The sequence below is a fragment of the Lepus europaeus genome, chromosome 16 (assembly GCF_033115175.1).
Source record: "Lepus europaeus isolate LE1 chromosome 16, mLepTim1.pri, whole genome shotgun sequence".
Classification (NCBI taxonomy): Eukaryota; Metazoa; Chordata; class Mammalia; order Lagomorpha; family Leporidae; genus Lepus; species Lepus europaeus.
The window spans coordinates 20,579,236-20,606,502 of NC_084842.1; the positions used below are offsets into that span (position 1 = coordinate 20,579,236).

General features: G+C 42.4%; 2 protein-coding genes across 4 annotated transcripts in view; both read left to right on the plus strand.

The window, feature by feature from the left end:
• Positions 1–26,497, plus strand: LOC133775038 (disintegrin and metalloproteinase domain-containing protein 21-like). The gene is made up of 3 exons (XM_062213138.1): positions 1–1,840; positions 25,966–26,101; positions 26,197–26,497. Exons 1-3 carry the CDS (start codon positions 1–3, stop codon positions 26,495–26,497), a joined length of 2,277 nt encoding a protein of 758 aa, XP_062069122.1.
• Positions 26,415–27,267, plus strand: part of SLC7A2 (solute carrier family 7 member 2) — a 79,365-nt gene continuing 78,512 nt past the window's right edge. For 2 of the 3 annotated variants that reach the window (XM_062213571.1, XM_062213576.1), the window contains exon 1: positions 26,415–26,507. The gene's annotated coding sequence lies outside the window, so the exon portion shown is untranslated. Of the gene's footprint in view, positions 26,508–26,910; positions 27,002–27,267 lie in introns of those variants that run through there. The other variant, XM_062213573.1, reaches the window with a different exon arrangement.

Below are 27,267 nucleotides of genomic sequence, written 5' to 3' on the forward strand. Positions count from 1 at the left end.
ATGGCTGTGGCAGAAGTCCTGGTGCATGTGAGAATCACTCTCCTGATACTCTGGCTGGGGGTGTTTCCCTTCGTTTCTGGATGGCCCCAGATTGGGCGCTCTCAATATCACAGCCACCCAGAAGTGCTAATACCCTTGAGGGTAACCGGCACTGGGAAAGGTATGAAGACTCCAGGCTGGCTCTCCTATAGCCTGCACTTTGGGGGGCAGAGACACATTATCCACATGAAGGTGAAAAGGTTTTTAGTGTCCAGACACTTCCCTGTGTTCACCTACACGGACCAGGGAGCTCTCCAGGAGGATCAGCCTTATGTCCAGAGTGACTGCTACTATCATGGCTATGTGGAAGGAGAGCCAGAGTCCACTGTTGCTCTTAGCTCCTGTTTCGGGGGCTTTCAAGGAATGCTACAGATAAGTGACACTGTATATGAAATCAAGCCCAAAAGATTTTCTGCCACACATGAGCATCTGATTTATAGACTACATCACAATGAGACAGAATTGCCATCCATGAAATGTGGGTTAACAGAAGAACAGATAGCACAGCAACTGGTGTTTCACAAGACTAATAATGTCCCTCTCAAGCAAAGCAATTATGAGGGCTGGTGGACCCACAGATGGTTTATAGAATTTGCAGTGGTTGTAGACCATCAACGATTCCTTCACCGTGACAATAATGCCTCTTGGGTACTACTGGAAGTATTACTAGTTCTAAATGAAATAAATGCCTTTTATAGTGCCATGGACGTTGATTTGGGTTTATCTGGACTTGAGATTTGGAATCAAGGCAACCTCCTGCAAGAAAATGACATGGAAAAATTTTTGATATCATTTTGTCAGTGGAAGAGAATGGCCATTAATAACCGAATACAACATGATATTTTACATCTATTTATAAAGCAAAATTTTGGTATATATCTTGGCCTAGCATATATTGGAACAATATGCCATCAAAATTACAACTGTGGAGTTGACAAGTTTGAGGTAGATGAATTGTTTCCATTTGCACATGTTGTGGCACATGAGATTGGTCATAATTTGGGGATGGTGCATGATGACCATGCATGTACATGTGGGAAGAGCACATGTATAATGTTTCCAGCAGAAAATGACTCGAGAACATTTAGCAACTGCAGTTATGCTTCCTTTTATGAAATATCATCTAGAACATCCTGTATGCGCAATCTACCCTACCTCTTGAAAAAAGAAAGGCAATGTGGCAATGGTGTGGTTGAAGAAGGTGAGGCATGTGACTGTGGATCCTTACAAATGTGTACTAAAGATCCCTGTTGTTTGACAAACTGCACCCTGAGACCTGGAGCTGTTTGTGGTTTTGGGCTTTGTTGCAAGGACTGCCAGTTCAGAGCATCAGGTGAATTGTGTAGAGAAAAGGAGAATGAATGTGATCTTCCAGAGTGGTGCAATGGAATTTGGCATGAGTGTCCAGAAGATGTATATAAGCAGAATGGATACAAATGCTTGGACATTGGCTTTTGCTACAAAAAGACATGTAATGTTCGTGATGAACAGTGTAGACAAATTTTTGGCAAGAAAGCTAAGAATGCTAATCAGAAGTGCTACAGAGAAGTGAATATCCGAGGTGACCGTTTTGGTAACTGTGGTAATGATAGCAGATCATATATAGGATGTAATATCGCGGATATTCTGTGTGGAAGAATTCAGTGTGAGAATGTAACAATAATCCCCTATTTGAATGAACATACTACTGTGCATTCGAGTCACATCAGTGGCCATGAGTGCTGGGGCACCGACTACCATTTTGGGATGCCCATACCTGACATTGGTGATGTGAAAGATGGTACAGAATGTGGTGAAAAACGTATGTGTGTCCACAAGAGGTGTGTCCCTGTGACACGTGCAACACATCTTTGTTCAGAAAAAAAGTGCCATAAGAATGGAGTATGTAACAATAAAGACCACTGTCATTGCAACTCTAACTGGGCCCCACCTACCTGTGCAAAAGAAGGTAATGGAGGTAGTGTAGATAGTGGCCCACCCCCTCCCAGAAGACTGACAAAACATAGAGTGTGGAATTACCTGAGATTAATTTTCTGGTTTCCTTTGTGGCTTTTTTGTTGTTGCTTGTTGATTTTGCTTTGGACAAAGAGAAAAACATCTACAAAGGAAGAGAAAAAGGTGGACGCTCCACCTGTGGGAAGGCAGGGTGCTGCAGCTTCACCTGAGAGAGGCCAGGATGTTGAGGCTCCACCTGAGAGAGGCCAGGATGTTGAGGCTTCACCTGAGGGAGAGCAGGATTATGCAACTGCACCTGAAGAGGAGCAGGGTGTTGAGGCTTCGCCTGAGGGAGAGCAGGGTGTTGAGGCTTCGCCTGAGGGAGAGCAGGGTGTTGAGGCTTCACCTGAGGGAGAGCAGGGTGTTGAGGCTTTGCCTGAGGGAGAGCAGGGTGTTGCAACTCCGCCTGAGGGAGAGCAGGGTGTTGAGGCTTCACCTGAGGGAGAGCAGGGTGTTGAGGCTTCACCTGAGGGAGAGCAGGGTGTTGAGGCTTCGCCTGAGGGAGAGCAGGGTGTTGAGGCTTCGCCTGAGGGAGAGCAGGGTGTTGCAGCTTCACCTGAGGGAGAGTAGAATGCTCAAAATCCACCTGAGATGGAAGAGGAAAAATTCATGATTCCAGAAAATAACCCAAATCCTAGTGGAATTTCCCTTGTATTTGTTTCTGCTGTACTGGCTGTAGAAATGTCCTTGCATGTGTCAGAGAAGGTTAAAGAACGTCTAGCTATCCATTATGTCACCCAATCATGAACAAAAGCTAATAAATGAAGGTTAAATCATAGTATGTTCCTACTTTTCATTAATTTAAGAAATTTTTAAAGTTTATTTTTCATAGAATTAGCCTCTTTGTGTTTCCTGACTAAAGGCACTGCCAAGGACGGGTGGGTGTGGGTTCATTTGCTGTCTCCAAATTCTGAACCTCCTTCCCCTTTTCATCATGCTTTGCCACAAGGAAATGGGAAATGATGAACTGCATTTCTGATGTGCCGATCCCCCCGTTGGTTTCTGGCTATAGAGGAGGAACTCGAGAGCATCTGCAAACCCAACAGAACTTTTTGATTACTCTTTATGTCGGTGTTGCCTCAGTACTGCTTTTACATTGGCAACAGCAGTAGCTTTCTGTCTGCACATTGACGCTACCCAAACACATTTACCAACTGCCAGAGCCTACAGTTTCATCGGACGCAGAGATCCCAGCAGCAACTGAAAAGCATGTCCTCAGAGTTCCCAGTTGCAGGTCTTTGAGCTCCCACCAGATTCTACCAGATTGGCTGTGTTCTATTCAGAAGTTCTAGGCTCAAGTAATCCAACCTCTTCCCTTTGATCTCCAGTCCTACAAATGATCGCTACATCCTCAGGTTAGAAGCTAGTGGTTATCACACTGGTGTGGGTTCTCATTTTATGACTGATCTCTCAGTGATACAGAACTCATCTGGGAACAGTGAAGAAGACAGGGAGGAGCCAGACAGCAGAAGGACTTAATTTTTCTTACCACTGCTCTCTACCATCGTAGAGAATGACTTAAACAAAAATAGAACATCTTCAGAATCTCTAAACAGAGGATAATAACACTTGCCAGCCAACTCCTTCGCAATGCAACTATAAAGTATAATAAGGATGTTTGTCATTCTCTATAGGATGAATCATTCTTAGCAAACCATATTTCCTCTGGGGTGGGGGAATCTAGGAAAATCCCAATTAAATTTTAAAAATGGTGTTTCATTTGCAAGATTGTTTATTTGAAAGAGATACAGAGAGAGAAATCTTCCATCTGTGGGTTCATTCCCCAGATAGCTGCAAGAGCCAGGGCTGAGCTAGGCAAAAGTGAGGAATGAGGAGCTTCATCCAGGCCTCCCACATGCATGGCAGGGACCCAAGAACCTGTGCCATTTTCTGCTGCTTTTCCCAGGCCATTAAGAGTGAGCTGTATCAGAAGTGGAGCACGCGAACCAGCACCCATATGGGATGCTGGCATCATAGGTGGCAGCTTTATCCACTACCCCACAACGTCAGCCCAAATAATATTTTTAAAGTTTCAGAGGAATGTGGAAGCAAGGAGGATCAGATGAACTAAAACTTTTAGGCATGGAAAGCAATTGTGACAGGAGCTGAGTATGTACAGTCCTGTTTTCTTGGGAGCTTGCTGATGCTGGATGTGCTCTGTGGTTGAGGCCTGGCCTGGTAAAGAATCTCTGCTGAGAGAAAGGGAAACCACCAATCCTCTTAGTTGTTGCACAGAACCAGATTCATAAAGCAGACCATTTGGGGCCTTTAATTTGGATCAGCTTCCCCCAATTCACATTTGCAGAACTTGAAGTCTTTGTGAGATGCTGATAAGCGAGACAAATTTCTAAAAAGTGAAGTTTGTGAAAATCATGTTATATTTGGGACACAAGACATAGTAAAGGAAGGTTTTTCCCAAACACGCATACCGTCTTCCCATTAAAACGCATACCGTCTTCCCATTAAAATGCCTTTCTGATTTTTGAATTTGCTTATAGCAAGAGGCTGGGAAGCTAGGCTATGATAGATTTATTCTAGGAATGTAAGCATTGTTGAACATATGGAATTCAATAAACATAACCCAGCACATCAGCAGAATTAAGGTTAAGAAAATCATATGATTATTTCAATATACAGGAAAAGCATTTGATGAAATTCAGCATTCCTTCATGATAAAACCCCCACAAAGCAGGTATAGAAGGAATGTACCTCAACAAAATAAAGTCTTTATGTTTCAGAACTCACAGTAAGCACCATACTTAATGGGGAAAAGGTGAAAGCATTTCCTCTAACAAGGTAACAAGACAAAGAAATCCAGCCTCACCACACTTAACAACTTCGTTCTAGAAGTCTCAGCCTGTGCAATTAATAAAGAGAAAGAAGCAGAGTATCCAGATCAAACAGGATAAATTCAAATCATCCTTGCTTGCAGATGAAGTCCTCCCATATACAGAGATTCCACCCAAAGCCTGTTGGAATTCATAAATGAATTCAGTAAGGTTACAGGATGCAAAATCAACATTCAAAAATCAGAAGCATTGTACTACGCCAAGCAAACTTACAGTGAAAGAAGTCCAGAAATCAATCCCATTTACAATGACCATGAAAAGTTTATCTAGGGAGAAATATACCAAGAAAATGAATAATCTCTATGGGCAAAGAAAGAAATTGAAGGGGACACACATAAAAATAGAACGTTATGATCATGGATTGGAAGAGTTAATAGATTAAAATGTGCATACTACATTGTATCATATATTCAATGCAATCCTCATCAAAATACCAACAATAAGGCAGGCATTTGGGATGCCTGCACCTCCTATCAGTGCCTGGAGTTGAATTTTGCCTCTGCTTCCAATTCAGCTTCCTGCTAATGCCTCTGATGTTCAAAGTACTTGGGTCCTGTCACCCACATGGGAGACCCAGATGGAATACAAGACTCCTTGCTTTTGTATGGCCCAGCCCTGGCTCTCTTGAGCATTTCTACCACATGGAAGATCTTTCTCTGTGTGTATCTTTCTTTCCCTCTGCCACTCAAATAAATAAATCTGAATTTTGTTAACTGCAACACAAGAAATTTGTCTTTTCATTCCATTACTGTCAACTTTCTGAAGTTCTCTTGTATTACAAAACAGTATTCTAATTGCTTGTATGTTCATAGCCATGAGCCAGACTCAAAAAAATCTTGTTCTGCAATCTTTAGAAGCCAGGAAATTTTTTACTAATGTTAAAGTGATTTTTAAAATGCTCATTTAAACATACATATGTAGTAGTCTACTTTGCATTGCTATAAAAATGCTTGAGATTGGGTATTTTACATATAAAAAAAGTTTTTTATTAGCTTATGATTCTGGTGTCTAAACAACTTGGCACTGGGACTTGGCCATGGCAGGCCAGCTGTATCACAACATGTGTGGATAAGCAGGGATGAGTGGAAGGAGCACATATGTGAGAGGGAAAGCAAGATATCAAGCTAAGAAAGCCCAGTCTGCTTTACAACAACACACTCGTGTGAGTACAAGCCCATTCCCATGAGAGCTAGAGCTGCCTCCAGACAGCACTTATCCCTTCTGGTATGTGGCCAGAAGGGGTCCATCCGCTTGAGGTGTCACTGAATAGACAAACTCAGGTAGCACTTGCTCAATGGAAAGCTTAACTTGCTGTGACAGCAAAGGCGACAGTGGGGAGGTGCAGTTTACCACATTTTTAGAACAAGGATTGCAGGATAATCCAGGATGTAGAAGAGTGAGCAGTCAGGTTCTCCCTTCATATGCTGCATGTTTAGAGTTGACTATACTGGATTCTTACAGCTTTTCTTGGCTGGCTGGTGCTCTGACTCCTGCTGGGTGCAATGTTGCAAAACAAGCAGTCCTGAAACATCCTCTAAAAAACAAGCTCAAGGGAGAAAACTCCAAGATTCTCTGCTCTGTTCCTAGGCCACCTTTTTGCCTAAATCCTACACTCTCCTTAGACTTCCAAGAGTAGTGCCCCATGACCTAATTACTTTCCATGAGGTTTCTCCTCTTAAAGATTCCACTGATGGGGACTCCAGGGGTTCCTGGAAAGGAAAGAAAAGACATGAGAAACAAAAAATATATATGACATAATTCACCAGGAGCCCTGAGGAGGGGGACATGGGAGATGGGAGAAATATATGCAATATAATCTTCAGATGTTGCTGAGTCTGCTTAATGGACCTGATTGAGCACTCTGCAAACTTCTGTGCAAAACAGTGTAATCTCATGTCAGTCACCTGGTTGGTTCATGTAGAACACATCATTAGCATATGCTTCAGCCAATCAAGGAGAACTTCCTGCTTTAGAACTATGAAAGAGTCTGATTCAGGCAGTCATGAGGGGCAGCTCTGGGCAGGCAGCCCTCCAGGGCAGCCAGCCTTGTGGGTCAGGCCTCCCGGGCGCTGGAGAGTTTTGTTCACTCCTGCCTTGTCCATGTGCCTCATTATTCATGGTCACATGACAAAGAATCCAGCAGAGAAGAGAAACAGCACAGAAGACAGCAGCACTTCATGAACCTGACAGAGAAGAGAGCAGTGACAGGAGAGTTGCACTGCTTCTGAACTCACACAACAACTCTACCTCTCAGTGTCTGTACGATGGGAACCAGGCTTCCAACTCGTGAACCTCTGGAGGAGAAGCCACATCCACACCACAGCGACATGCACACACAGGGGTGCTTTAAGTCTGACTACCTAAAGAGACACAGTTCTGTTTTCTGAGAATCTTACTGATGGAGAACAGCTTCTTTAATCTGTGAATTCTTGATGGAGCTGCTTGTGAGACAGTAAATTGTACTCTGCATAGCCCAGGGGGTGTCTTTCAAACTGTAGTCCACATCAGTGGCCCCCACTGGGGTTACACAGGATGAAACCAGCCAGACCTAATGGGGTTATAGCATAAATGTGAAAATCAGATGTTTACCTCCTTAAATAGTACTGCTAACCTTTCTTAAATATAAGATGACATGAAGCAGCCCATCAAACTAAGCCCCTTCCACCCACACACACATATACACACATGAAGGAAATTATTAGCTGGCAGTTTTTGAAGCCACTTTTATCCAATACAGTTCTCATTGTCCTGAGTTTCTTAATCTAATGCTGGAATGTACTCATTGAATCATATTTTAAACCTATGTTCCCTACAAATCTATATGCGCCTCAAAGTCTAAGCACATTAGAACTAGATAAAGGAGGCACTGTCAGGTTCAATCTAATCAAGCTTACCTCTTCAACAATAGTTCAAAGATTTTATTCACAAAATTCATACATGAATGTTAGCATATGCACTCAGATAAAATGATTACAATTCTGATGATGGTGCACAATCTTATTGCTTTTAAACCCTTTGTATGGCTTTCCTATATTCAAGGAGAGTTTCTCATGGGAACTATGCTTAAAGGAATATATAACAGGCTTTGTGCTTGTTTAAAAATCAACAAGTAGGGGCTGGCACTGTGGTGTAGTAGGCTAAGCCTCAGCCTGCAGTGCCAGTGCCCCAAATGGGCACTGGTTTGTGTCCCGGCTGCTCCTCTTCGGATCAAGCTCTTTCCTATGGCCTGGGAAAGCAGTAGAAGATGGCCTAAGGGTTTGGGCCTCCACACCCGTGTGGGAGACCTGTAAGAAGATCCTGGCTTTGGATCAGCTCACCTCTGGCTATTTTGATCATTTGGGGAGTGAACCAGCATATGTAAGACCTTTATCTCTGCCTCTCCCTCTCACTGTCAGCAACTCTACCTCCCAAATAAATAAATAAAATCTTTAAAAAAAGAGAGATATATAGATAGATCTATCTACTGGTTCATACCCCCAAATGGCCACTACAACCAGAGCTGGCCCAGGCTGCAGCCAGGAGCCAGGAACTCCATCTGGATATCCCATGTGGGTGGCAGGTACCCAGCCACTTGAGTCTTCTGCTGCTTCCTTACAGGCATATTAGCAGAGAGCTGGATCAGAAGTGGAGTATTCAAGATGCTGGCATCGCAAACAATGGCTTCACCCACTCTTCCACAACTCCAGTCCCCTTTCTTTTTTTAAAAATAAACTCTTGGGGCTGGTGCTGTGACATAGTGGGCTAAGCCTTCACCTGCAGCACTGGCATTCCATATGGGTGCCAGTTCAATCCCAGCTGCTCCACTTTGGATCCAGCCCTCTGCTATGGCCTGGTAAAGCAGTGGAAGATGGCCCAAGTGCTTGGGCTCCTGCAACAGCATGGAAGACCTGGAAGAAACTCCTGCCTCCTGGTTTCAAATTGGCTCAGCTCCGGCCATTGTGGCTATTTGGGGAGTAAACCAGTGGATGGAAAACCTTTCTCTCTGTCTCTCCCTCTCTCTTTGTAACTTTGCCTCTCAAATAAATAAATAAATCCTTAAAAATTTAAAAAATAAAGAACTTTAAATTTCATGGTAGCTTGAAATTTATAAAACAAAAACTGCAAAGTAGTACCAGCAGTTCCCATATACCCTATACCAACTCCTACTATTAATATCTTATATTAGCATGATTTATTTGTCACAATTAATAAACCACACTCAGCTTCCATTAATATTAACGTCTCATATTAGTATATTTGCCACAGTTAATGAACCACACAAAGTGTCCCCTGTTTCTTTCTCCAAATTCCCTCTATCCACCTATCCCTCCCAGCCTCTAGTAATTAACACTGTGTTTGTGTTGAGGTTTATTTGTTTGTTTTTCTCCCACATATGAGGGAGAACATGTGGTATTTGTCCTTGTGTCTGGCTTATTTCACTTAATATGATGTCCTTCATTTCTATCCATTTAGCAGCAAATGACAGGATTTCATTGTCTTATGGATGGATATATCCATTGGATATATATACATTTTCTGTTTTAATTCTTTTGAGATGGACACCTTGCATGTTTCAATATTTTGGCCCTTGTGAATAGTGCTGCAATAAATATGGTGAAATAACTTTCTCTTTGACACAATAATTACCCATCTTTAGGATAAATACCCAGTAGTGGAACTCTGGATAATATAGCAGCTCTATTTCTAGCTTATTAAGAAATTCCCATACTATTTTCCATTTGCTGTACTAATTTATATGCCCACCAACAATGTATTAGAGTTCTCCTTGCTCCATATGGTTGTCAGCATGTGCTTCTGTCTATCCTTTTGAAAATAGCCATTTTAACAAGGTCATGTCATATCTGATTGTGGTTTACATTTGCATATACCTGGCAGCTACTGATACTGAACATTTTTTCCACATATCTATTGGCCATTTATTTTTCTTCTTTTGAGAACCATCTATTCAGGTCCTTTGCCTATTTCTTTTTTATTTGTTTATTTATTTATTTATTTATTTTTATTTAATAAATGTGAAGTTACGAAGTGCAACTTTTGTATTGTTGTGGCTTTCCCCCCCACAACCTCCCTCCCTCCCGTGGCCCTCCCCTCTCCCACTCCTTCTCCCATCCTGCCCTTCATCGAGTTTCATTTTCAATTACCTTCATATACAGAAGATCAACTTAGTATATACTAAGCAAGGATTTCAACAGGCTGCCCTCACACAACTGCACAAGGTATAGGGTATTGTTTGACTAGTAGTGTTGTTTTTAAGTTTCATAGTAAAACACATTAAGGACAGAGATCCTACGTGAGGAGCATGTACCCAGTGACTCCAGTTGTAGATTTAACAATTGGCACTCTTATTTATGATGTCAGCAATCACCCGAGGCTCTTGCCATGAGCTGTCTAGGTTATGGAAGCCCCTTGAGTTCACCAACTCTGAACTTGTTTAGTCAAGGCCGTATCACAGTGGAGGTTCTTTCCTCCCTTCAGAGAAAGGCGCCTCCCTCCTTCATGGCCTGTTCCTTCTGCTGGGGTCTTGTTCACCAGGATATTTCATTTACATTGTTTTTTCCCACCGTGTCATGGCTTTCCATGCCTGTGAGACTCTCATGGGCCTTTTAGCCAGATCCGAATGCCCCAAGGGTTGATTCTGAGGCCGGAGTCCTTTGCCTATTTCTTAAAGGGATTGATTGTTTATTATTGTTGTTTAGGTTTTTTGAGTTGCTAACATATTCTGGATATTCTGTTGGATAAGTAGCTTACAAATGTTTTATCCAGTTCTGTCAGATATCTCTTCAAACCCGTGATGTTTTCCATGCTGTAAAGAAGCTTCTGAGTTTGATATAATCTCATTTGTGTGCGATTTAGCTATCAAATCATTGCCAATCCCAATGACTTGAAACTGTTTCCCCTGTGTTCTTGCAATTTCAGTTTTAGGTCTTACGTTTAGGTCATTGATCAATCTTGAGTTGACTTTTTTTATATAGTGAGAAATAGGGACAGAATTTTTTTCTATATGTGCATGTCCAGTTTTGCCTACACCATTTATTGAAAAGATTTATCCTTACCCCAATGTATGTTCTTGGTACCTTTGTCAAAAATCAGTTGGTTGTATTATGTGGATTAATTTATGGGCTCTCTATTGTGTTCCATTGATCTATGTGTCAGTTTTTATGCCAGTGTCATGCTGTTTTAATTACTATATCTTTGTAGCATGCTTTGAAATCAGGTATTATGAAGTCTTCATCTTGAATTTTATTTCCTTCAGGATAGCATCAGGAGGAGATGCCATCATCTTCAAGAGAAATAAGATGAGATGGCAGCCATGATATTGCCTAGAGGAGAACCTTGTGGACCACGCAGACCTTGAGCCCCATTTGGAGTGCTAGTTGGGGGCAGGGTGTCCACCTTAACCCATGAAGCAAGAGCAAATTACCCACTTCACACCCACCCCTCCCCCACTAAGGCTGCTGATGAAGCAGGGAGGAAGCACCATTTTAAAATGCGAGTACAGGCTGCTACATCTCACATGCATGTGATTAGGAGATTTAATCTAAAGCATGAATCTTCAGTCCCCACTGACTTTGAGTCTGGCCTGTAGGGTTGGCATGGGGCAGCATGCCCACTTAAGTCTGTGCAGTGCTCCTCTCTCCTCTATCACTGGTACCTGTACTCAAACTGCCAAAGCAGAACACTGATGGGCAGCTGGATCTGGGAACGTTCTCTCTCTCTCTGTGGATGGAGCAGCCTCTAGGGGCTGAGAGTAGATCCCCTACACCCTGTGACTATGGGAGACCTGTATGCTATGACTGTGGGAAATTTGTGATTGCGCAATTGGGTGTGGAGTATAACCATGTCTCTCAGCAATCATTGTGTCTGGCTTCAAGGGCTCTGAGTTCTCTAAGTCCCTGGGGTGGATCATTGCAGAGGGTTCAGTGCTCACACTGAGGACCATACAGAACCTCTGTGTGGTTCTTGCAAAAGTATTGGTGGGGTGTGTAGCCAATGTGGGCATGCCTTGGTCATTGATCACTTTGGCAAAAGGAGATGAGGAAGGGATCACACCAACTGAAGTGATACCCTCTCCTCTGCTGACAATAGAGGAGACCTACCATGCCTAATGTGGATGTCACCCTGGACTCTTGCATCACCCCAAGCACTGAACAGAGCTCTCTGGTCCCATCTGACACAACCTCGGACTAAATCCATCGAAGGAGTAGACACTCTACTAAGTCAGAGAAGCACATTACAAAAATAAAAGGTATCAGAGGAGAAAACCAAAAAGTGGTTCCACAAATGCCTAAAAATAGATGTAGAAGCACAAGAAACAGGAGTCCCCAAAATGAACAGAACACTTCAATATTAGAATTTGAAGACAAAGAGACTGATCAATGCCTGAAAAGGAATTCAGGAGAATGTCCATAAGATTACACAAACTGGCTGGCACCGCGGCTCACTAGGCTAATCCTCTGCCTTGCGGCGCCGGCACATCGGGTTCCAGTCCCGGTCGGGGCGCTGGATTCTATCCCGGTTGCCCCTCTTCCAGGCCAGCTCTCTGCTATGGCCCGGGAAGGCAGTGGAGGATGGCCCAAGTGCTTGGGCCCTGCAACCCATGGGAGACCAGGAGAAGCACCTGGCTCCTGCTTTCGGATCAGCTCAGTGTGCCAGCCGCAGCGCGCTGGCCGCGGCGGCCATTGGAGGGTGAACCAACGGCCAAAAGGAAGACCTTTCTCTCTGTCTCCCTCTCTCTCACTATCCACTCTGCCTGTCAAAATAAATAAATAAATAAATAAATAAATAAATAAATAAAATAAAAATGAAAAACAGGAAACTTCAATACAGAGGAATATATACTAGGTGATCTTTAAAAAAAAAATTTAAAAAAAATGATTACACAAACTGGTACAGAAACAGATGGAGAGACCAATGGAACAGAATAGAAACACCAGAAATCAATCCAAACATCTACAACAAATTTATATTTGATCAAGGAGCTAAAAACAATTCCTGAGCAAGGACAGTCTATACAACAAATAGTGCTGGTAAAACTGGATTTCCACGTACAGAAGTATGAAGCAAGACCCTTACCTTATACATTACACAAAAATCCCCTCAACATGGATTAAAGGTCTAAATCTATGACCTGATACCATCAAATTATTAGAGAGCATTGGAGAAACCCTGCAAGATATAGGTACAGGCAAAGACTTCTTGGAAAAGACCCCAGAGCCACAGGCAGTCAAAGCCAAAACTAACAATTGGGATTACATCAAATTGAGAAGTTTCTGTACTGCAAAAGAAACAGTCAGGAAAGTGAAAAGGCAACAAACAAAATGGGAAAAATATTTTCAAATTATGCAACTGATAAAGGATTAATAACCAGAATCTACAAAGAGATCAAGAAACTCCACAACAAAACAGACAACCCACTTAAGAGATGGGCCAAGGACCTAAATAGACATTTTTCAAAAGAGGAAATCCAAATGGCCAACAAGACACATGAAAAAATGTTCAGGATCACTAGCAATTAGGGAAATGCAAATCAAAACCACAATGAGGTTTCACCTCACCCTGGTTAGAATGGCTCACATACAGAAATCTACCAACAACAGATGCTGTGAGGATGTAGGGGAAAAGGAGGCACACTAATTCACTATTGGTGGGAATGCAAACTGGTAAAGCCACTACGGAAGATAGTTTGGAGATTCTTCAGAAACCTGAATATATCCCTACCACATGACCTAGCCATCCCATTCCTTAGAATTTACCTAAAGGAAATTAAATTGGAAAATAAAAGAGCTGTCTGCACCTCAATATTTATTGCAGCTCAAATCACAATAGCTAAGACATGGAATCAACCTAAATGCCCATCAGCAGAAGACTGAATAAAGAAATTATGGGATATGTACTCTATAGAATACTATATAGCAGTAAAAATAAAATAAAATAAAATCCGTTAATTTGGAAGAAAATGGAACACATCATGCTGAGTGAAATAAGCCAGTCCCAAAGGGACAAATATCATATGTTCTCCCTGATCTGTGACAACTAACTGAGCACCAAAATGGAAACCTGTTGAGTGAAATGGACACTATGAGAAACAGTGACTTAACTTGTCCTGACTGTCGAGGAACAACTTACTATTTTATTTCTTTTAGTATTTTTTTGTCCTCCTTAATACAATTGGTTGAAATCTGTAATTAACACACAATTATGCTTAGGTGTTTAAATTTAACTGAAAAGTGATCCCTGTTAAAAATAACAGTGGGAATAAGAGAGAGAGGAGATGTACAGTTCAGCGCATGCTCACTTGGACTTACCCCTAATGGTAGAGCTAGAAACGTGCTGTGGGACTCCAAATCTCATTAAGGTGGCATGTACCAATGCCATCTTACTAGTTAAAGTGGTCAGTTTAAGTTCATAACTTATCATAATGATAGCACTAAGTGTCAAAGAGATCACATAAACAAGACTAGTGTCTGCTAATAATAACTGATAGAATTAAAAAGGAGAGAATGATCCAACATGGGAATCGGGATACACAGTAGACTCATAGAATGGCAGATGTCCTAAATAGCACTCTGGCTTCAGAATCAGCCCTTAAGGCATTCAGACCTGGCTAAAAAGCCCATTAGAGTTCCTCAGGCATGGAAAGTGAAGACACTCTGGCAAAAAAAAAAAAATGACCTAAATGAAAGATTTCTGTGAGTGAGATTCCAGCAGAAAGAACGGCCATCAAAGAAGGAGGTACCTTTCTCTGAAGGGAGGAGAGAACTTCCAGTTTGATTATGGCTTGTCTAAATAAGGTCGGAGTTTGTGAACTCAAGAGGTTTCCATAGCCTTGGCAGCTCATGACAAGAGCCTCAGGTGATTACTGACATCATAAATAAGAGTGTCATTTGTTAAATCAACAACAGGATTCACAGTGCACCTACTCCCCATGTAGGATCTCTGTCTTTAATGTGTTGCACTATGTGAATTAACGGTAAAACTGCTACTAAAACAGTACTTTATATTTTGTGTTTCTATGTGGGTGCAATCTGTTGAAATCTTCGTATATACCAAGTTGATCTTCTGTATATAAATATCATTGAAAATGAATGTTGATGACCAATGGCGTGGGAGAGGGAGTGGGAGATGGGATGGTTGTGGATGGGAGGGAGGTTATGGGGGGAAAAGCCGCTACAATCTGAAACTTATACTTTTGAAATTTATATTTATTAAATTAAAGTTTAAAAAAAGAATTCAGTGGTAAAACCATCACATCCTAGAGTATTTCTTGATGCAAGGCTTTTTAAATTTTTTTTAACTTTTATTTAATAAATATAAATTTCCAATGTACAGCTTTTGGATTACAGTGGCTTTTCCCCCCATAACCTCCCTTCCACCCGCAACCATCCCATCTCCTGCTCCCTCTCCCATTCCATTCACATCAAGATTCATTTTCAATTATCTTTATATACAGAAGATCAATTTAGTATATACTAAGTAAAGATTTCAACAGTTTGTACCCATACAGAAACACAAAGTGTGAAGTACTGTTTGAGTGCTGGTTATACTGTTAATTCACATAGTCCAACACATTAAGGACAGAGATCCTACATGGGGAGTAAGTGCACAGTGACTCCTGTTGTTGATTTAACAATTGACACTGTTGTTTTTGGCGTCAGTAATCACCCAAGGCTCTTGTCACAGTTGCCAAGGTTATGGAAGCCTTTTGAGTTCCCCAACTCCGATCTTATTTAGACAAGGTCATAGTCAAAGTGGAAGTTCTCTCCTCCCTTCAGAGAAAGGTACCTCCTTCTTTGATGGCCCGTTCTTGATGGAAGACTTTTAAATACTGCTTCAATCTCATTGTTTGTTATGGATCTCTTTTGATTGCTGCATCTTCTTAATTTAATCTTGATAACCCCTCACTTTCATACTATGTGTATCTTTATTTGTGAAGTGATGACTGAGACTAGTTGACAAGGCAGATCAGAGCCAGCAGTTCAGCTTTTCTACAAAATTGAGGAAGAACTACAGATGTCCTCCTCCTGACCAACCTAGCACTGATTTGTTATAGAGAAGCTGTTGAACCAGACTGTTCATCATTAAAATAGACACAACCATTTCACATGAGACACAAAGGGGGAAAAGATGGCTTAATTTTGTTGAAGGATATCCATTCATGCCAACCCAAACAGAAAAGTAAAGCAGGTGGGAACGTTAAAAATATACTCTCTGAAGCATTCATTCCCTGAGGACTTTAGGACACAATACCCACTCAGAATATTTTAAAGGATGGATACTGTGAATCTAAGCCAGATCATCAAAAACATCAAAGTTGTGCTCAGCAAGGAGTCAATTATCTCTCCTTCCACCCATCACCAGAGGATAATTTAGTTTCCACTGATTGATCCCCAGGAATTTAATTTTGGATGAGGCTACACAGAAACCATGGAAGTTGTCAGAAATAACATTGTCCATGTGTATTATGAGACCAAAATTTTGCAACCTGGAATTCACACAACTGTAGAAGGAGTTGTGGTAGGAACTTAATTAGTATTTTCAGACTTTGGCTCTAAGTTTGAGGAAGTGTTTCTACCATAGATAGCTTTACCAACATACAGTATAGATGGTATGATAGTATGATGATATTACATTTATATCTAGTTCAAAATCTTAAATGTTCAGATCCACTACCTATCATTTCTCTTTTGTGGCTCATTTGTTTGAGGCTTAGAAGCTTCTTAATCATGTGACTTTATTGTCAGAACATGTGATTGCACTTTGAATTTCTTACCTAAGAGATTTCACTTCAGTCCTTTTTTTTTTTTAACTTTTATTTAATGAATATAAATTTCCAAAGTACAGCTTATGGGTTACAATGGCTTCCCCCTCCCATAACATCCCTCCCACCCACAACCCTCCCCTTTCCCGCTCCCTCTCTCCTTCCAATCACATCATGATTCATTTTCAATTCTCTTTATATACAGAAGATCAGTTTAGTATATATTAGGTAACGATTTCAACAGTTTGCCACCATATAGCAACACATAGTGAAAAAAAAATACTGTTGGAGTACTAGTTATAGCATTAAATATCAGTGTACAGCACATTAAAGACAGAGATCCTACATAATATTTTTTTAAAAAAATTAATTAATTTTCTACGCCATTTCCAATTTAACACCAGGTTTTTTTTTTCATTTCCAATTATCTTTATATACAGAAGATCGATTCAGTATATAATTAGTAAAGATCTCATCGGTTTGTACCTACGCAGAAACACAAAGTGTAAAAATACTGTTTCAGTACTAGTTATAGCATCACTGCACATTAGACAACACATTAAGGACAGATACCACATGGGACGTAAGTACACAGTGACTCCTGTTGTTGATTTAACAATTTGACACTCCTGTTCATGGCGTCAGTAATCTCCCTAGGCTCTAGTCATGAGTTGCCAGGGCTATGGAAGCCTTTAGAGTTCGCTGACTTTGATCTTATTTCGATAGGGTCATAGTCAAAGTGGAAGTTTTCTCCTCCCTTCAGAGAAAGGTACCTCCTTCTTTGATGGCCCCGTTCTTTCCACTGGGATCTCACTCACAGAGATCTTTCATTTAGGTCTTCTTCTTTTTTTTTTCTTTTCCATGGTGTCTTGGCTTTCCATGCCTACAATACTCTCATGGGCTCTTCCGCCAGATCCGAATGCCTTAAGGGCTGATTCTGAGGCCAGAGTGCTGTTTAGGACGCCTGCCATTCTATGAGTCTGCTGTGTATCCCATTTCCCATGTTGGATCTTTCTCTCCCTTTTTGATTCTATCAGTTAGTATTAGCAGACACTAGTCTTGTTTGTGTGATCCCTTTGATTCTTACACCTATCAGAGCCATCGGTTGTGAACTGAAATTAATCACTTGGACTAGTGAGATGGCATTGGTACATGCCACCTTGATGGGATTGTATTGGAATCCCCTGGTACATTTCTAACTCTATCATTTGCGGCAAGTCAGATTGTGCATGTCCCAAATTGTACATCTCCTCCCTCTCTTATTCCCACTCTTATATTTAACAGGGATCACTTTTCAGTTAAAATTTAAACACCTAAGAATAATTGTGTGTTAATTACAGAGTTTAACCACTAGTACTAGAATAACAACAACAACAACAACAAATACTAAAAAGGATAAAGTATTACATTGTACATCTAGAGCCAGGACAAGAGCTGATCAGGTCATAGTTTCTTATAGTGTCCATTTCACTTCCACAGGTTTCCTCTTTGGTGCTCAGTTGTCATCGATCAGGGAAAACAAATGATATTTGTCTCTTTGGGACTGGCTTAATTCACTCAGCATGATGTTTTCCAGATTCCTCCATCTTGTTGCAAATGACTGGGTTTCATTGTTTCTTACTGCTGTATAGTATTCTATGGAGTACATGTCCCATAATTTCTTTATCCAGTTTACTGTTGATGGGCATTTGGGTTGGTTCCAGGTCTCACTTCAGTCCTTGAGACCAAGCATGGAACTCACAGAGAAGCACAGCTTCAAAGGAGTCAGGAGGAGCTCTTAGGAACTAGAGAGAGGAAATGACAGAGGAGTTGACCACGTTCCTGTGAAGTGGAAAAGAATACTTGTGGCCGGTGCCGTGGCTTAACAGGCTAATCCTCCACCTTGCGGCGCCAGCACACCAGGTTCTAGTCCCAGTTGGGGCGCCAGATTCTATCCCGGTTGCCCCTCTTCCAGGCCAGCTCTCTGCTGTGGCCAGGGAGTGCAGTGGAGGATGGCCCAAGTCCTTGGGCCCTACACCCCATGGGAGACCAGGAGAAGCACCTGGCTCCTGCCTTCAGATCAGTGCAGTGCACCGGCCGCGGCGGCCATTGGAGGGTGAACCAACGGCAAAAGGAAGACCTTTCTCTCTGTCTCTCTCTCACTGTCCACTCTGCCTGTCAAAAAAAGAATACTTGTAGGTGGGACTTCTGTGCTTATCTGTCGGGGCTGAAGTGTCCCTTTCTTATCTGAGTGTATGATACCCTTCTTCCTGAAGACACTCAGTGTCATATTTTATATGATGTCTTTTATTTCTGACATAATAACTGTGCATATTTATTTATAGGCTGTCATGTGATATTTATATATGTATACATATATGCATGTATAAATACACTAGCACATGCATATTATGTCCAAATTGAGCAAAGATATGTTTTTTAAAAATATTTGTTTCTTTCTTTATTTATTTGAAAGGCAGAATGACAGAGAGAGAAAGATCTTCTGTTTACTTGTTCATTCCCAAAATGGCCGTAGGCACCAGGGCTGGGCCAGGCATAAGACAAGAGCCTAGAACTTCATCAGGGTCTCCCACATGGGTGCAGGGACCCAAGAACTGGGGCCATCTTTCATTATTTCTTAGGCGCATTAGCAGGCAACTGGATTGGAAGTGGAGAAACTGGGAGATGAACCAGTGCTCATGTGAAATGCTGGCCTCACAAGTGCCAGCTGAACCAGCTGCACCACAATACCACCCTTGGCAAATATATCTATTTCCTCAAATATTTACCATTTGTTTGTAGTGAAAACATTTAAAATCTTTCTTCTAGCTTTTAAATAATAGTATGTAGTGCATATCATCATCTATAGTCACCCTACTGCACAATAGAACACTGGAACTTCTTATTCCTGTCTCACGGTAACTCAGTTCACATTAGATAATCTTTACAGTAATGTATTTTCATAATGGAAGACAAATGACTTTAACATGAAGGCTTCTGACTTCCTATGATATCCTGAAGCTAAGACTAAGAAAACATGGTGCCAGGAAGCACTAAGTTGCCCAGAGAAAGCAAACATATTCCCTTTTAGCATACTTGCATGGTCTCTGACATTTTGTCATAGATGTCACATTAGCAGGAGATCAGAGACAAGAAATGAAAACCAAAGAGCTTGAAACAAGACAGAGTAGGTAAGCTAGACCAGCTATCTCACCTTCTCTCAATATGAAGGCTTTTCTAGGGTAGGAATTATGTACTAAAAATATGCATCCCTGGGCAAATTAGAATGAGTGAGCCATGTAGGTAACTGAAGTGTAAGGAAACATGGAGTTCTATTCTTTACATGAGCTATCTTCCCCCTTGCAAAAATTTACTGAGGTGAGGAGAAGGTCTCCTCAGAGAACTACTGTGTAGATCATCATCTAGAAACATCCACTTGGAGCACATTTTTCAAGCCTCGGACAAATGCAGGGCAAAGACTGGCTGGAAACTTAAAGTATATTTTTATTTTCCAGGTTCTGGTCCTGAGTGTGTTTATCTATTGAAGAAAGCAAGGGGCAGAGGTGAACAAATGTGTAGGAACAGAGGATATACACAAATCCCTTAATACCAGGACCCTGCATTCAGACAGGCAAATCCGATCTACACATATCAGCCCAAGCCAACTCAATGTTTTCTTACTCCCAATGTCCCAGAATGCCTTTCTCTTTCTATCACAACCCCAAAAAAGAAATGCTATCTATCCAAAGATCTTTTGAAATTCTACTTCTTCAGAAAAAGCACCCTGACCACTTCTCTACTTTAAGTTCCCATAGGGCTAATTTTCCTTTGGTGTTTGTCTACAGGTTGTAGCAACAGTTGTGTCTACATATTACTTCAGAGACTTATCCCCTCAATTGTATTATGAAGGATGGATGGAATCATAATTTATTTATTTACTTGTTTAGAAAAATTTCCTCTGATATATTGCAGGGTGATTTGCCCAAGATAGTTTGCTGACTGTCTAATACTCTTTTGTTTGGTAGAAATATAAGGTGAGCCATATTTGACATTTAAAATTTTTTAACACAGGCTGGTATTGTGGTGCGTCAGGTAAAGCTGCTGCTTTCATGGCCAGAATCCCACTGCTGAGTGGCAGTGTGAGCCCTGGCTATTTTACTTCACATCAAGCAGGAGAGGATGGTCCAAGCACTTGGGCCACTCATGCAGGAGACCTAGATGGAGTTCCAGGCTCAGGCGAGGGCCTGAAATAAAGGGCCATTGAGTCCTTTTGGGAGGTGAAACAGCAGATACAAGATCTCTTTCTCTCTCTCCCTATCTCCTCATCTCTATCACATTGCCTTTCAAATAAATAAATAAAATGCTAAAAAAAAAAAAAAAACCTTCCCTAACTGTCCAACTGGAAAAATAGAAAACGGAAGCAGATGAAATTAATTCTAATCCTATCATACTAATTATTAGCCCAATATATTGAAAATATATGTCAACATGTAATTAATGTGAGAAATAATAAACAAGATATTTCATGTGATTTTGATTGTACTAAGACTTTGTGCTATGTGTATATTTCGTGCTTCAACCCATCTCAGTTTTGATGAGCCACATCTCAAGTTCTTAAGAGGCCCAGGTGGCTAGTGACTACCATATTAGCTGGCACAGGTCCAACTGCAGAGAAAACATAATAAGACACTTGATGGAGATTTACACGACTGAAGGGGTTTAGTTTGCAATCAGTTAAAAGAAACCATGAGTCTGAGAAGGCTGAACTAAGTTGCCTTAACATAATGAAGGTAAGGGAGGCAAATCCATACAGAAACATATCTTTAAAAAAGACAGATTCATTTATTATTTATTTATTTGAAAGGCAGAGAGAGAGGGAGAAAGAGAGAGAGATCTCCTTCTGCTAGTTCACTCCTTAAATGGTCATAACACCTGGGGCTGAGCAAGGCTGAAGCCAGGAGCCAGGAACTCAGTCAGGAGCTCCCACACAGGTGCAGGGCCACACAGGCCCAAGGACTTGGGCCATCTTCTGCTTCTTTCTCAAACACATTAGTAAGGAACTGGTTCAGAAGCCAGGAATTGAACTTGTTCCCATATGGGATGCAAGCATTGCAGGCAGCAGCTTTACAGGTTGTACCACAAAGCCACCTGAGAGCCTTTCAAGACAAAGGGAAGGCACAGCATTTTGTGACTGAGGGAACATAAAATGAAAAGGAGAGAAAGTCATGAACAATAACTTTAAGGTGTGAAGTCTAAAGTACCAGGAGAAATAAGAAAAAAAAAAACAGAAGACAGATATTACTGCAAGAAAGAGAATGAGTTGGTTTTCAGTCGTGGACATTTGGGTGAGTTTATCTCGCCAGAGACACAATGTGGAGCCATTGTGAGAGAGCAGGCCTGGCATAGTAGCTTTTGGGACTGAGGCCATCAGGTGGGTTGAGCCTTAGGAATAGATGACAGCTGAGTGTGTGAAGGTGGATCAGCTATGAATGATTCAAGGAGTCAAAGATAGCTATAGTTAGAAAGCAGGACAGAAAGTTGTGAGGGGAGTAAGGGGAAAATGAAAGGATCGTGGAATCCAAGTGGGAAGACAGTTCCAAAACAAGAAAGGAATAGAAGCAGAAGAGAATTTGAGCTGGATGAGAGCTTTGAAGAAGTCACTGGACCTGGTTAGATGGTGATCTCTTGAGCAATCAGGACCTTGTCAAGGATGGAAAAAAATGAGTACAGACAACAGCTGAGATCTCTTCTAAACCCCACTTTTCTGTCCTGAGAGCAATAAAGGCTGAATAAAGATGTTTGGATTGAGAAAGCTTACTTTTTCCAGCAGATACAGTCCCAGCAGGAATCCTGGCAGAAGGAAACAGATCACCAGTTGGTGGGTGGAGCTCTGGGTGATCCTTGATTAATGGCCAATGTAAAGAAAACCCAGGAAGAAGCCAGTGACAGGATGCAGGCAAAAATTTAGAGAGAGCAGTGAGAGATGGAAAACCTTGTCATCACGACAAGGACTTGCATTTTTTCAGTATTTTGTTACTTACATTAATAGATGTACAAACATGGAGCACATCCAGTGGAAAGCAGCCTTGATGTTTCCACACATTTTTGAAAGGGGAGTGGGAAACATCAGTGACTTGAACTCTGGTCCAATCCTTTTTCTATCTCAATTAGAGCAGGAGCATCAGGGTCCAATCTCCAACCACTGGGAAACAGAACTGGAGGGTTTAGTTTGTCTTCACTGAAACAGCTTGAGGAAAATAAGGTCAAAGAACTTACAAGAAAGAGTCCATTTATTCAGTCTTGATAGATAAAATACACTCCTTATTCATGGACACAGGATGTACTTTGGGTTGCATTTGGCAAATGTTGGAGGACAACTATGGAATTTATTCAGCTACGAAAGTCCCTTGAAATCCCCTACAATTTCATAAAGTCTTAGGAGTATTCATATGCACACATACTCCTGACTTCTTTGGAAGATGACAACCTAGGTTACTCCATCTGCTGAAAATGACCAAATGGGATTTTCCATTCCATTTGTAAGTAGGAAGATTGACAGATACACATGAAAGTTTTAACCTATTTTAAATATCATGTTTCCTTATTTTTACTTTATTTTGTTCTTTTTATTTGAGAGGCAGAGAGACACAGAGAAAGACAACCCTCATCCACTCATTCACTCTCTAAACATCTTCAACTCCCAGGTCAAGTCTGAGGGCAGAGTCAGGAGCTGGTAGCTCAGTCCAGGTATCCCACATAGGAGGCAGGAACTCAGTTACTTAGCCATCTCAATTACTTTTCAACTTCTGTAGGAAGCTGGAATCAGGAGCTGGAGTTTGAGTCTAACAGGCAGCTGGATGCAGAATGCAATCATATGCAACGTCTTCACAGCTAAGCCAAATGCCTGTCCCTAAATATTTTATTTCTGAAAATTATGTTTATGTTCTTGTTTCTCTTGTCTTTTTTTTTTTTTTTTTGACAGGCAGAGTGGACAGTGAGAGAGACAGAGAGAAAGGTCTTTCTTTGCCGTTGGTGTATCCTCCAATGGCCGCCGCGGTCAGCGCACTGCAGCCGGCGCACCGCGCTGATCCGAAGCCAGGAGCCAGGTGCTTACGCTGGTCTCCCATGGGGTGCAGGGCCCAAGCACTTGGGCCATCCTCCACTGCACTCCCAGGCCATAGCAGAGAGCTGACCTGGAAGAGGGGCAACCGGGACAGAATCCAGCTCCCCTACCGGGACTAGAACCTGATGTGCTGGCGCCGCATGGCAGAGGATTAGCCTATTGAGCCATGGTGCCGGCCTCTCTTGTCTCTTATTACCTGTCTTAAAGACTCGGACTAGGTCTGTGGCCATCCTATTTTTTCTATACCCAAACAATATTTAAAATTCAGAAATAACCAACGACATAGTGCAAGATTCAAGGCAATCAAATGGAATATATTAAGCCAAAGACTAGTATGTATGGATATTCAGCCATTCTTAGATATTGGGGGATTTGTGGAGGGATGGCAGGAATTTGCATAATGGTATTGAAGCACAATAGGAAACAAGGAATATGTTCTAGCGTTCCCCAGCACTGTGCGATGACTACAGTTCACAAAAACCTACTATGTATCTTATGACGAACTAGAAGAGAGGCACTTGAAAGGGCCAAACTTGAAGTAAAGAACTGGAAATGCTCATGTCTGTGGTTTAATCAACACACATTGTGTGTAAGACTTGTGGTCATTATACCTTATACATATCTATAATTATTTCACATTAATTGAAACATCCAAAATGGTTAGGAAATGTAGAAAAATATTTACCAATCTTGTTAGAAAATCATTACAAAGCATTTTTTAAAAAACCAAAAGAGAATTTTGAATGTTTGCACCATAGAGGAATTTTGAACTTGGGATCAAATAAATATAAACCATGATTGGATATTACATAATGTATAGATGGATTGAAACTACATGGTACTCCAAAAAGATGTACAATTTTCATGTCTGTCAGAAAATTTAAAATAGGAATAATAATGGGTTTTTCAAAAGTTGTTAGAGGGAGCTAGCATGTGGCATAGAGGAGGACTGAGCTGCAGCTTGCGACCCTAGCATCCTATATTCGAACATTGGTTCAAGTTCCATCCACTCTGCTTCCAATCCAGCTCCCTTTAATACAGCTAGAGGCAGAAGATGATGGCTCAAGTGCTTGGGCCCTTGCAATTCATGTCGAAAACTCAGATGGAGTACCTGGAACCTGGCTTTAGCCTGGCCCAAACCTGGTTGCTGTGGTCATTTGGGAAATGATCCAGAGGATGGAAGGACTCTCTCTGTCTCTCTGCCTATGTCTGTAGTTCTTACCTTTCAGATAAATAAATAGGAAAATGTTGAAAAAAAAAAGTTGTTAGAAGAGATTTTCTCATATTGATGTAGAGGGAAAATTTTACAATTTTTACAATTCACATGTGGGATACAGTATGTTCTTGCCTTTAGAAGTACCAAAAACAAATGGCAGAATAGATGAATTAGAAGAGTGAAATTCTAACTTGTTGTTTCTGTGCATTAAATATACTTGATTAACAAGAATCATTGTGTTGCAATCTAATCACAGATTAAAAACAGATTTGCACACAGAGCATTTATATAAAAATGGGAGTGGAAATAATGTTGAATTTAGAATCAGAAATCCCTTTTTCAATCAGAGGAAAAATGTTATCAAATAACTGTAATTACTATGTATTGTGTTTTCAGTACAGGTAATCCTTGCATTAATGCTTAGAAATTAGATGAAATATCTTGATTCTTCGCATAGCCAAGGGATGGAGTGGGAATTTGGAGTCACTAGTGAATACACCTTATTTCTCTCATCCTTTCCATACGGAATTTGCCTTACACAGTGAAAATAGGTTTACACTGACAAGAAGTCTCTCTCGTTTGTGACTTTCACTCCAGCACATAATTCCCTTGTAACCACAGCACTAGTTAGATTGCCAGTTCTTGAGTAGGATCTGAAGGTGGCTACACCAGGAGCCTGAAGGATCCAGGGTGATCCAGAGCGTCTCACTGAGTGTGAGTGTGAGTGTGTGTGTGTGTGTGTTCTGCAGCAGCGTGAGTCTGATACTTTGCCCAGGTTAGGACTCGCAAATAAACATGGAGAAGTTTACCATCACACTAAGCATACTATAGCAGCCCTTTCCCGCAAACAAAAACAACAGACTCCAATTGTTCAACTCCATGTTTCTGTGTTTCCCTTCATCCTGCATCAATATTAACAGGGTTGCACGTGGTGACTTTAATCTTGTCAGAGATGCTTGAAGTACACAGTAGCATAGTACGAAACACCTGGATTGTTTAACCGCAGCGTCTGCTCTCGGAAAATGCACACGCCAAGCTCTTATAAACCCACCCCGGCACAAGCTTGGCCGCCTCATTCCAAATTGGGAATATACTCTGCAGGCCTTATCGGGCGAAGTAGTAGCTTCCACCAAGACGCCCAGGTGGGCTTCCGGTCCTTATTATCATCCTGCCCTGTTTTCTTAGTTCCAGATTCTTCGCAGAATGAGAAGTAAACGGGTGACAAACCCTCACTCAGAGAAAGCTCTGCCCAGAAGCGCAATGTCACTCTCTCGCGTCCTCCAAGGACAGCAAGGCTTGTCCCTCGCGCCAGGCCCCGCTTCCCAGGCCCGACACCGCCTACTCCGAGGATTGGCTCCCGGCCGGGCGGAAGCGAGCGCGGGGGCGGGCAGGGGGCGGTGCCGCCTCGAGGCCCCGCCCAGGCGCGGCTCCGGCGCGGGGCGCCCACGTGCCCAGCCCGCCTTGTGCAGCGCGGCCGCGGGCGCTCCTCTCTTCGCGGACCAGCGACGCGGCGGCCGTCCTCCTCCCGCTTCCCCTAGCGCAGCCCCAGTAAGTTGGCAAGTCCGGGGCCGCAGGCGAGGGGCGGCCTGGGCACCTGGGGCCGGAGCGGGAAAGAGTGGGGCAGCGGCGGCGAGAGGGGCCGCAGGCCGCTCCCCGGGGCGGCTTTGACGGAGCGTCCGGGCGCTGTGGGAATAGGCTGCAGCCACAGCCCCTCATCCGCAGAGCTGCGCTGCGGGGCGGACCTCGTCTCGGCCGTTCCTCCCGAGGCTGGCCGTGCCCCCAAGCCTGGGGGCTTTGCGGTGGCCGCCAAGTCGCAGAGGCTGGGAGGGGGCGCCTGACAGGGCAGATGCGCGAGGCTCTCCGCGTCGCTGTCGTTCCGGGGGGCCCTGGGCAGCGGTCTCCGGGAAGGCTGGCCTCCCCACCCTGCTCGCTGAGGGGTCCGGACCCCCCTCCCGCGCCTTTGATGTTCCTGCTTTAAATACGGAGCATGGCTTGGAGTGCTGGAAGACTTTTCACATCCAGCTGGCCACCTAGTAGGACAGGTAAAAAGGCGTGCTGTTTGTATCGGGTGTTTTGAAGCCAGTGGGTGTCATCTTGCCATCCCATTTCATGAAGCCTTCGGAACTGGAATTGACTTCCTTGAGGCTCAGGGACGCAGGCTAAGCCCATCAGTCAGATCCTCCGTTAGCCCAGAGAGCGCCCCACCTGTGTGACAGTCTGTGGGCTCAGCTTTTCAGAAACTGCACTTTAAAGTGAATTAAAAGAAATAAGGCTCAACAACAGCCACAAGGTCATAAATGGCTTTCGA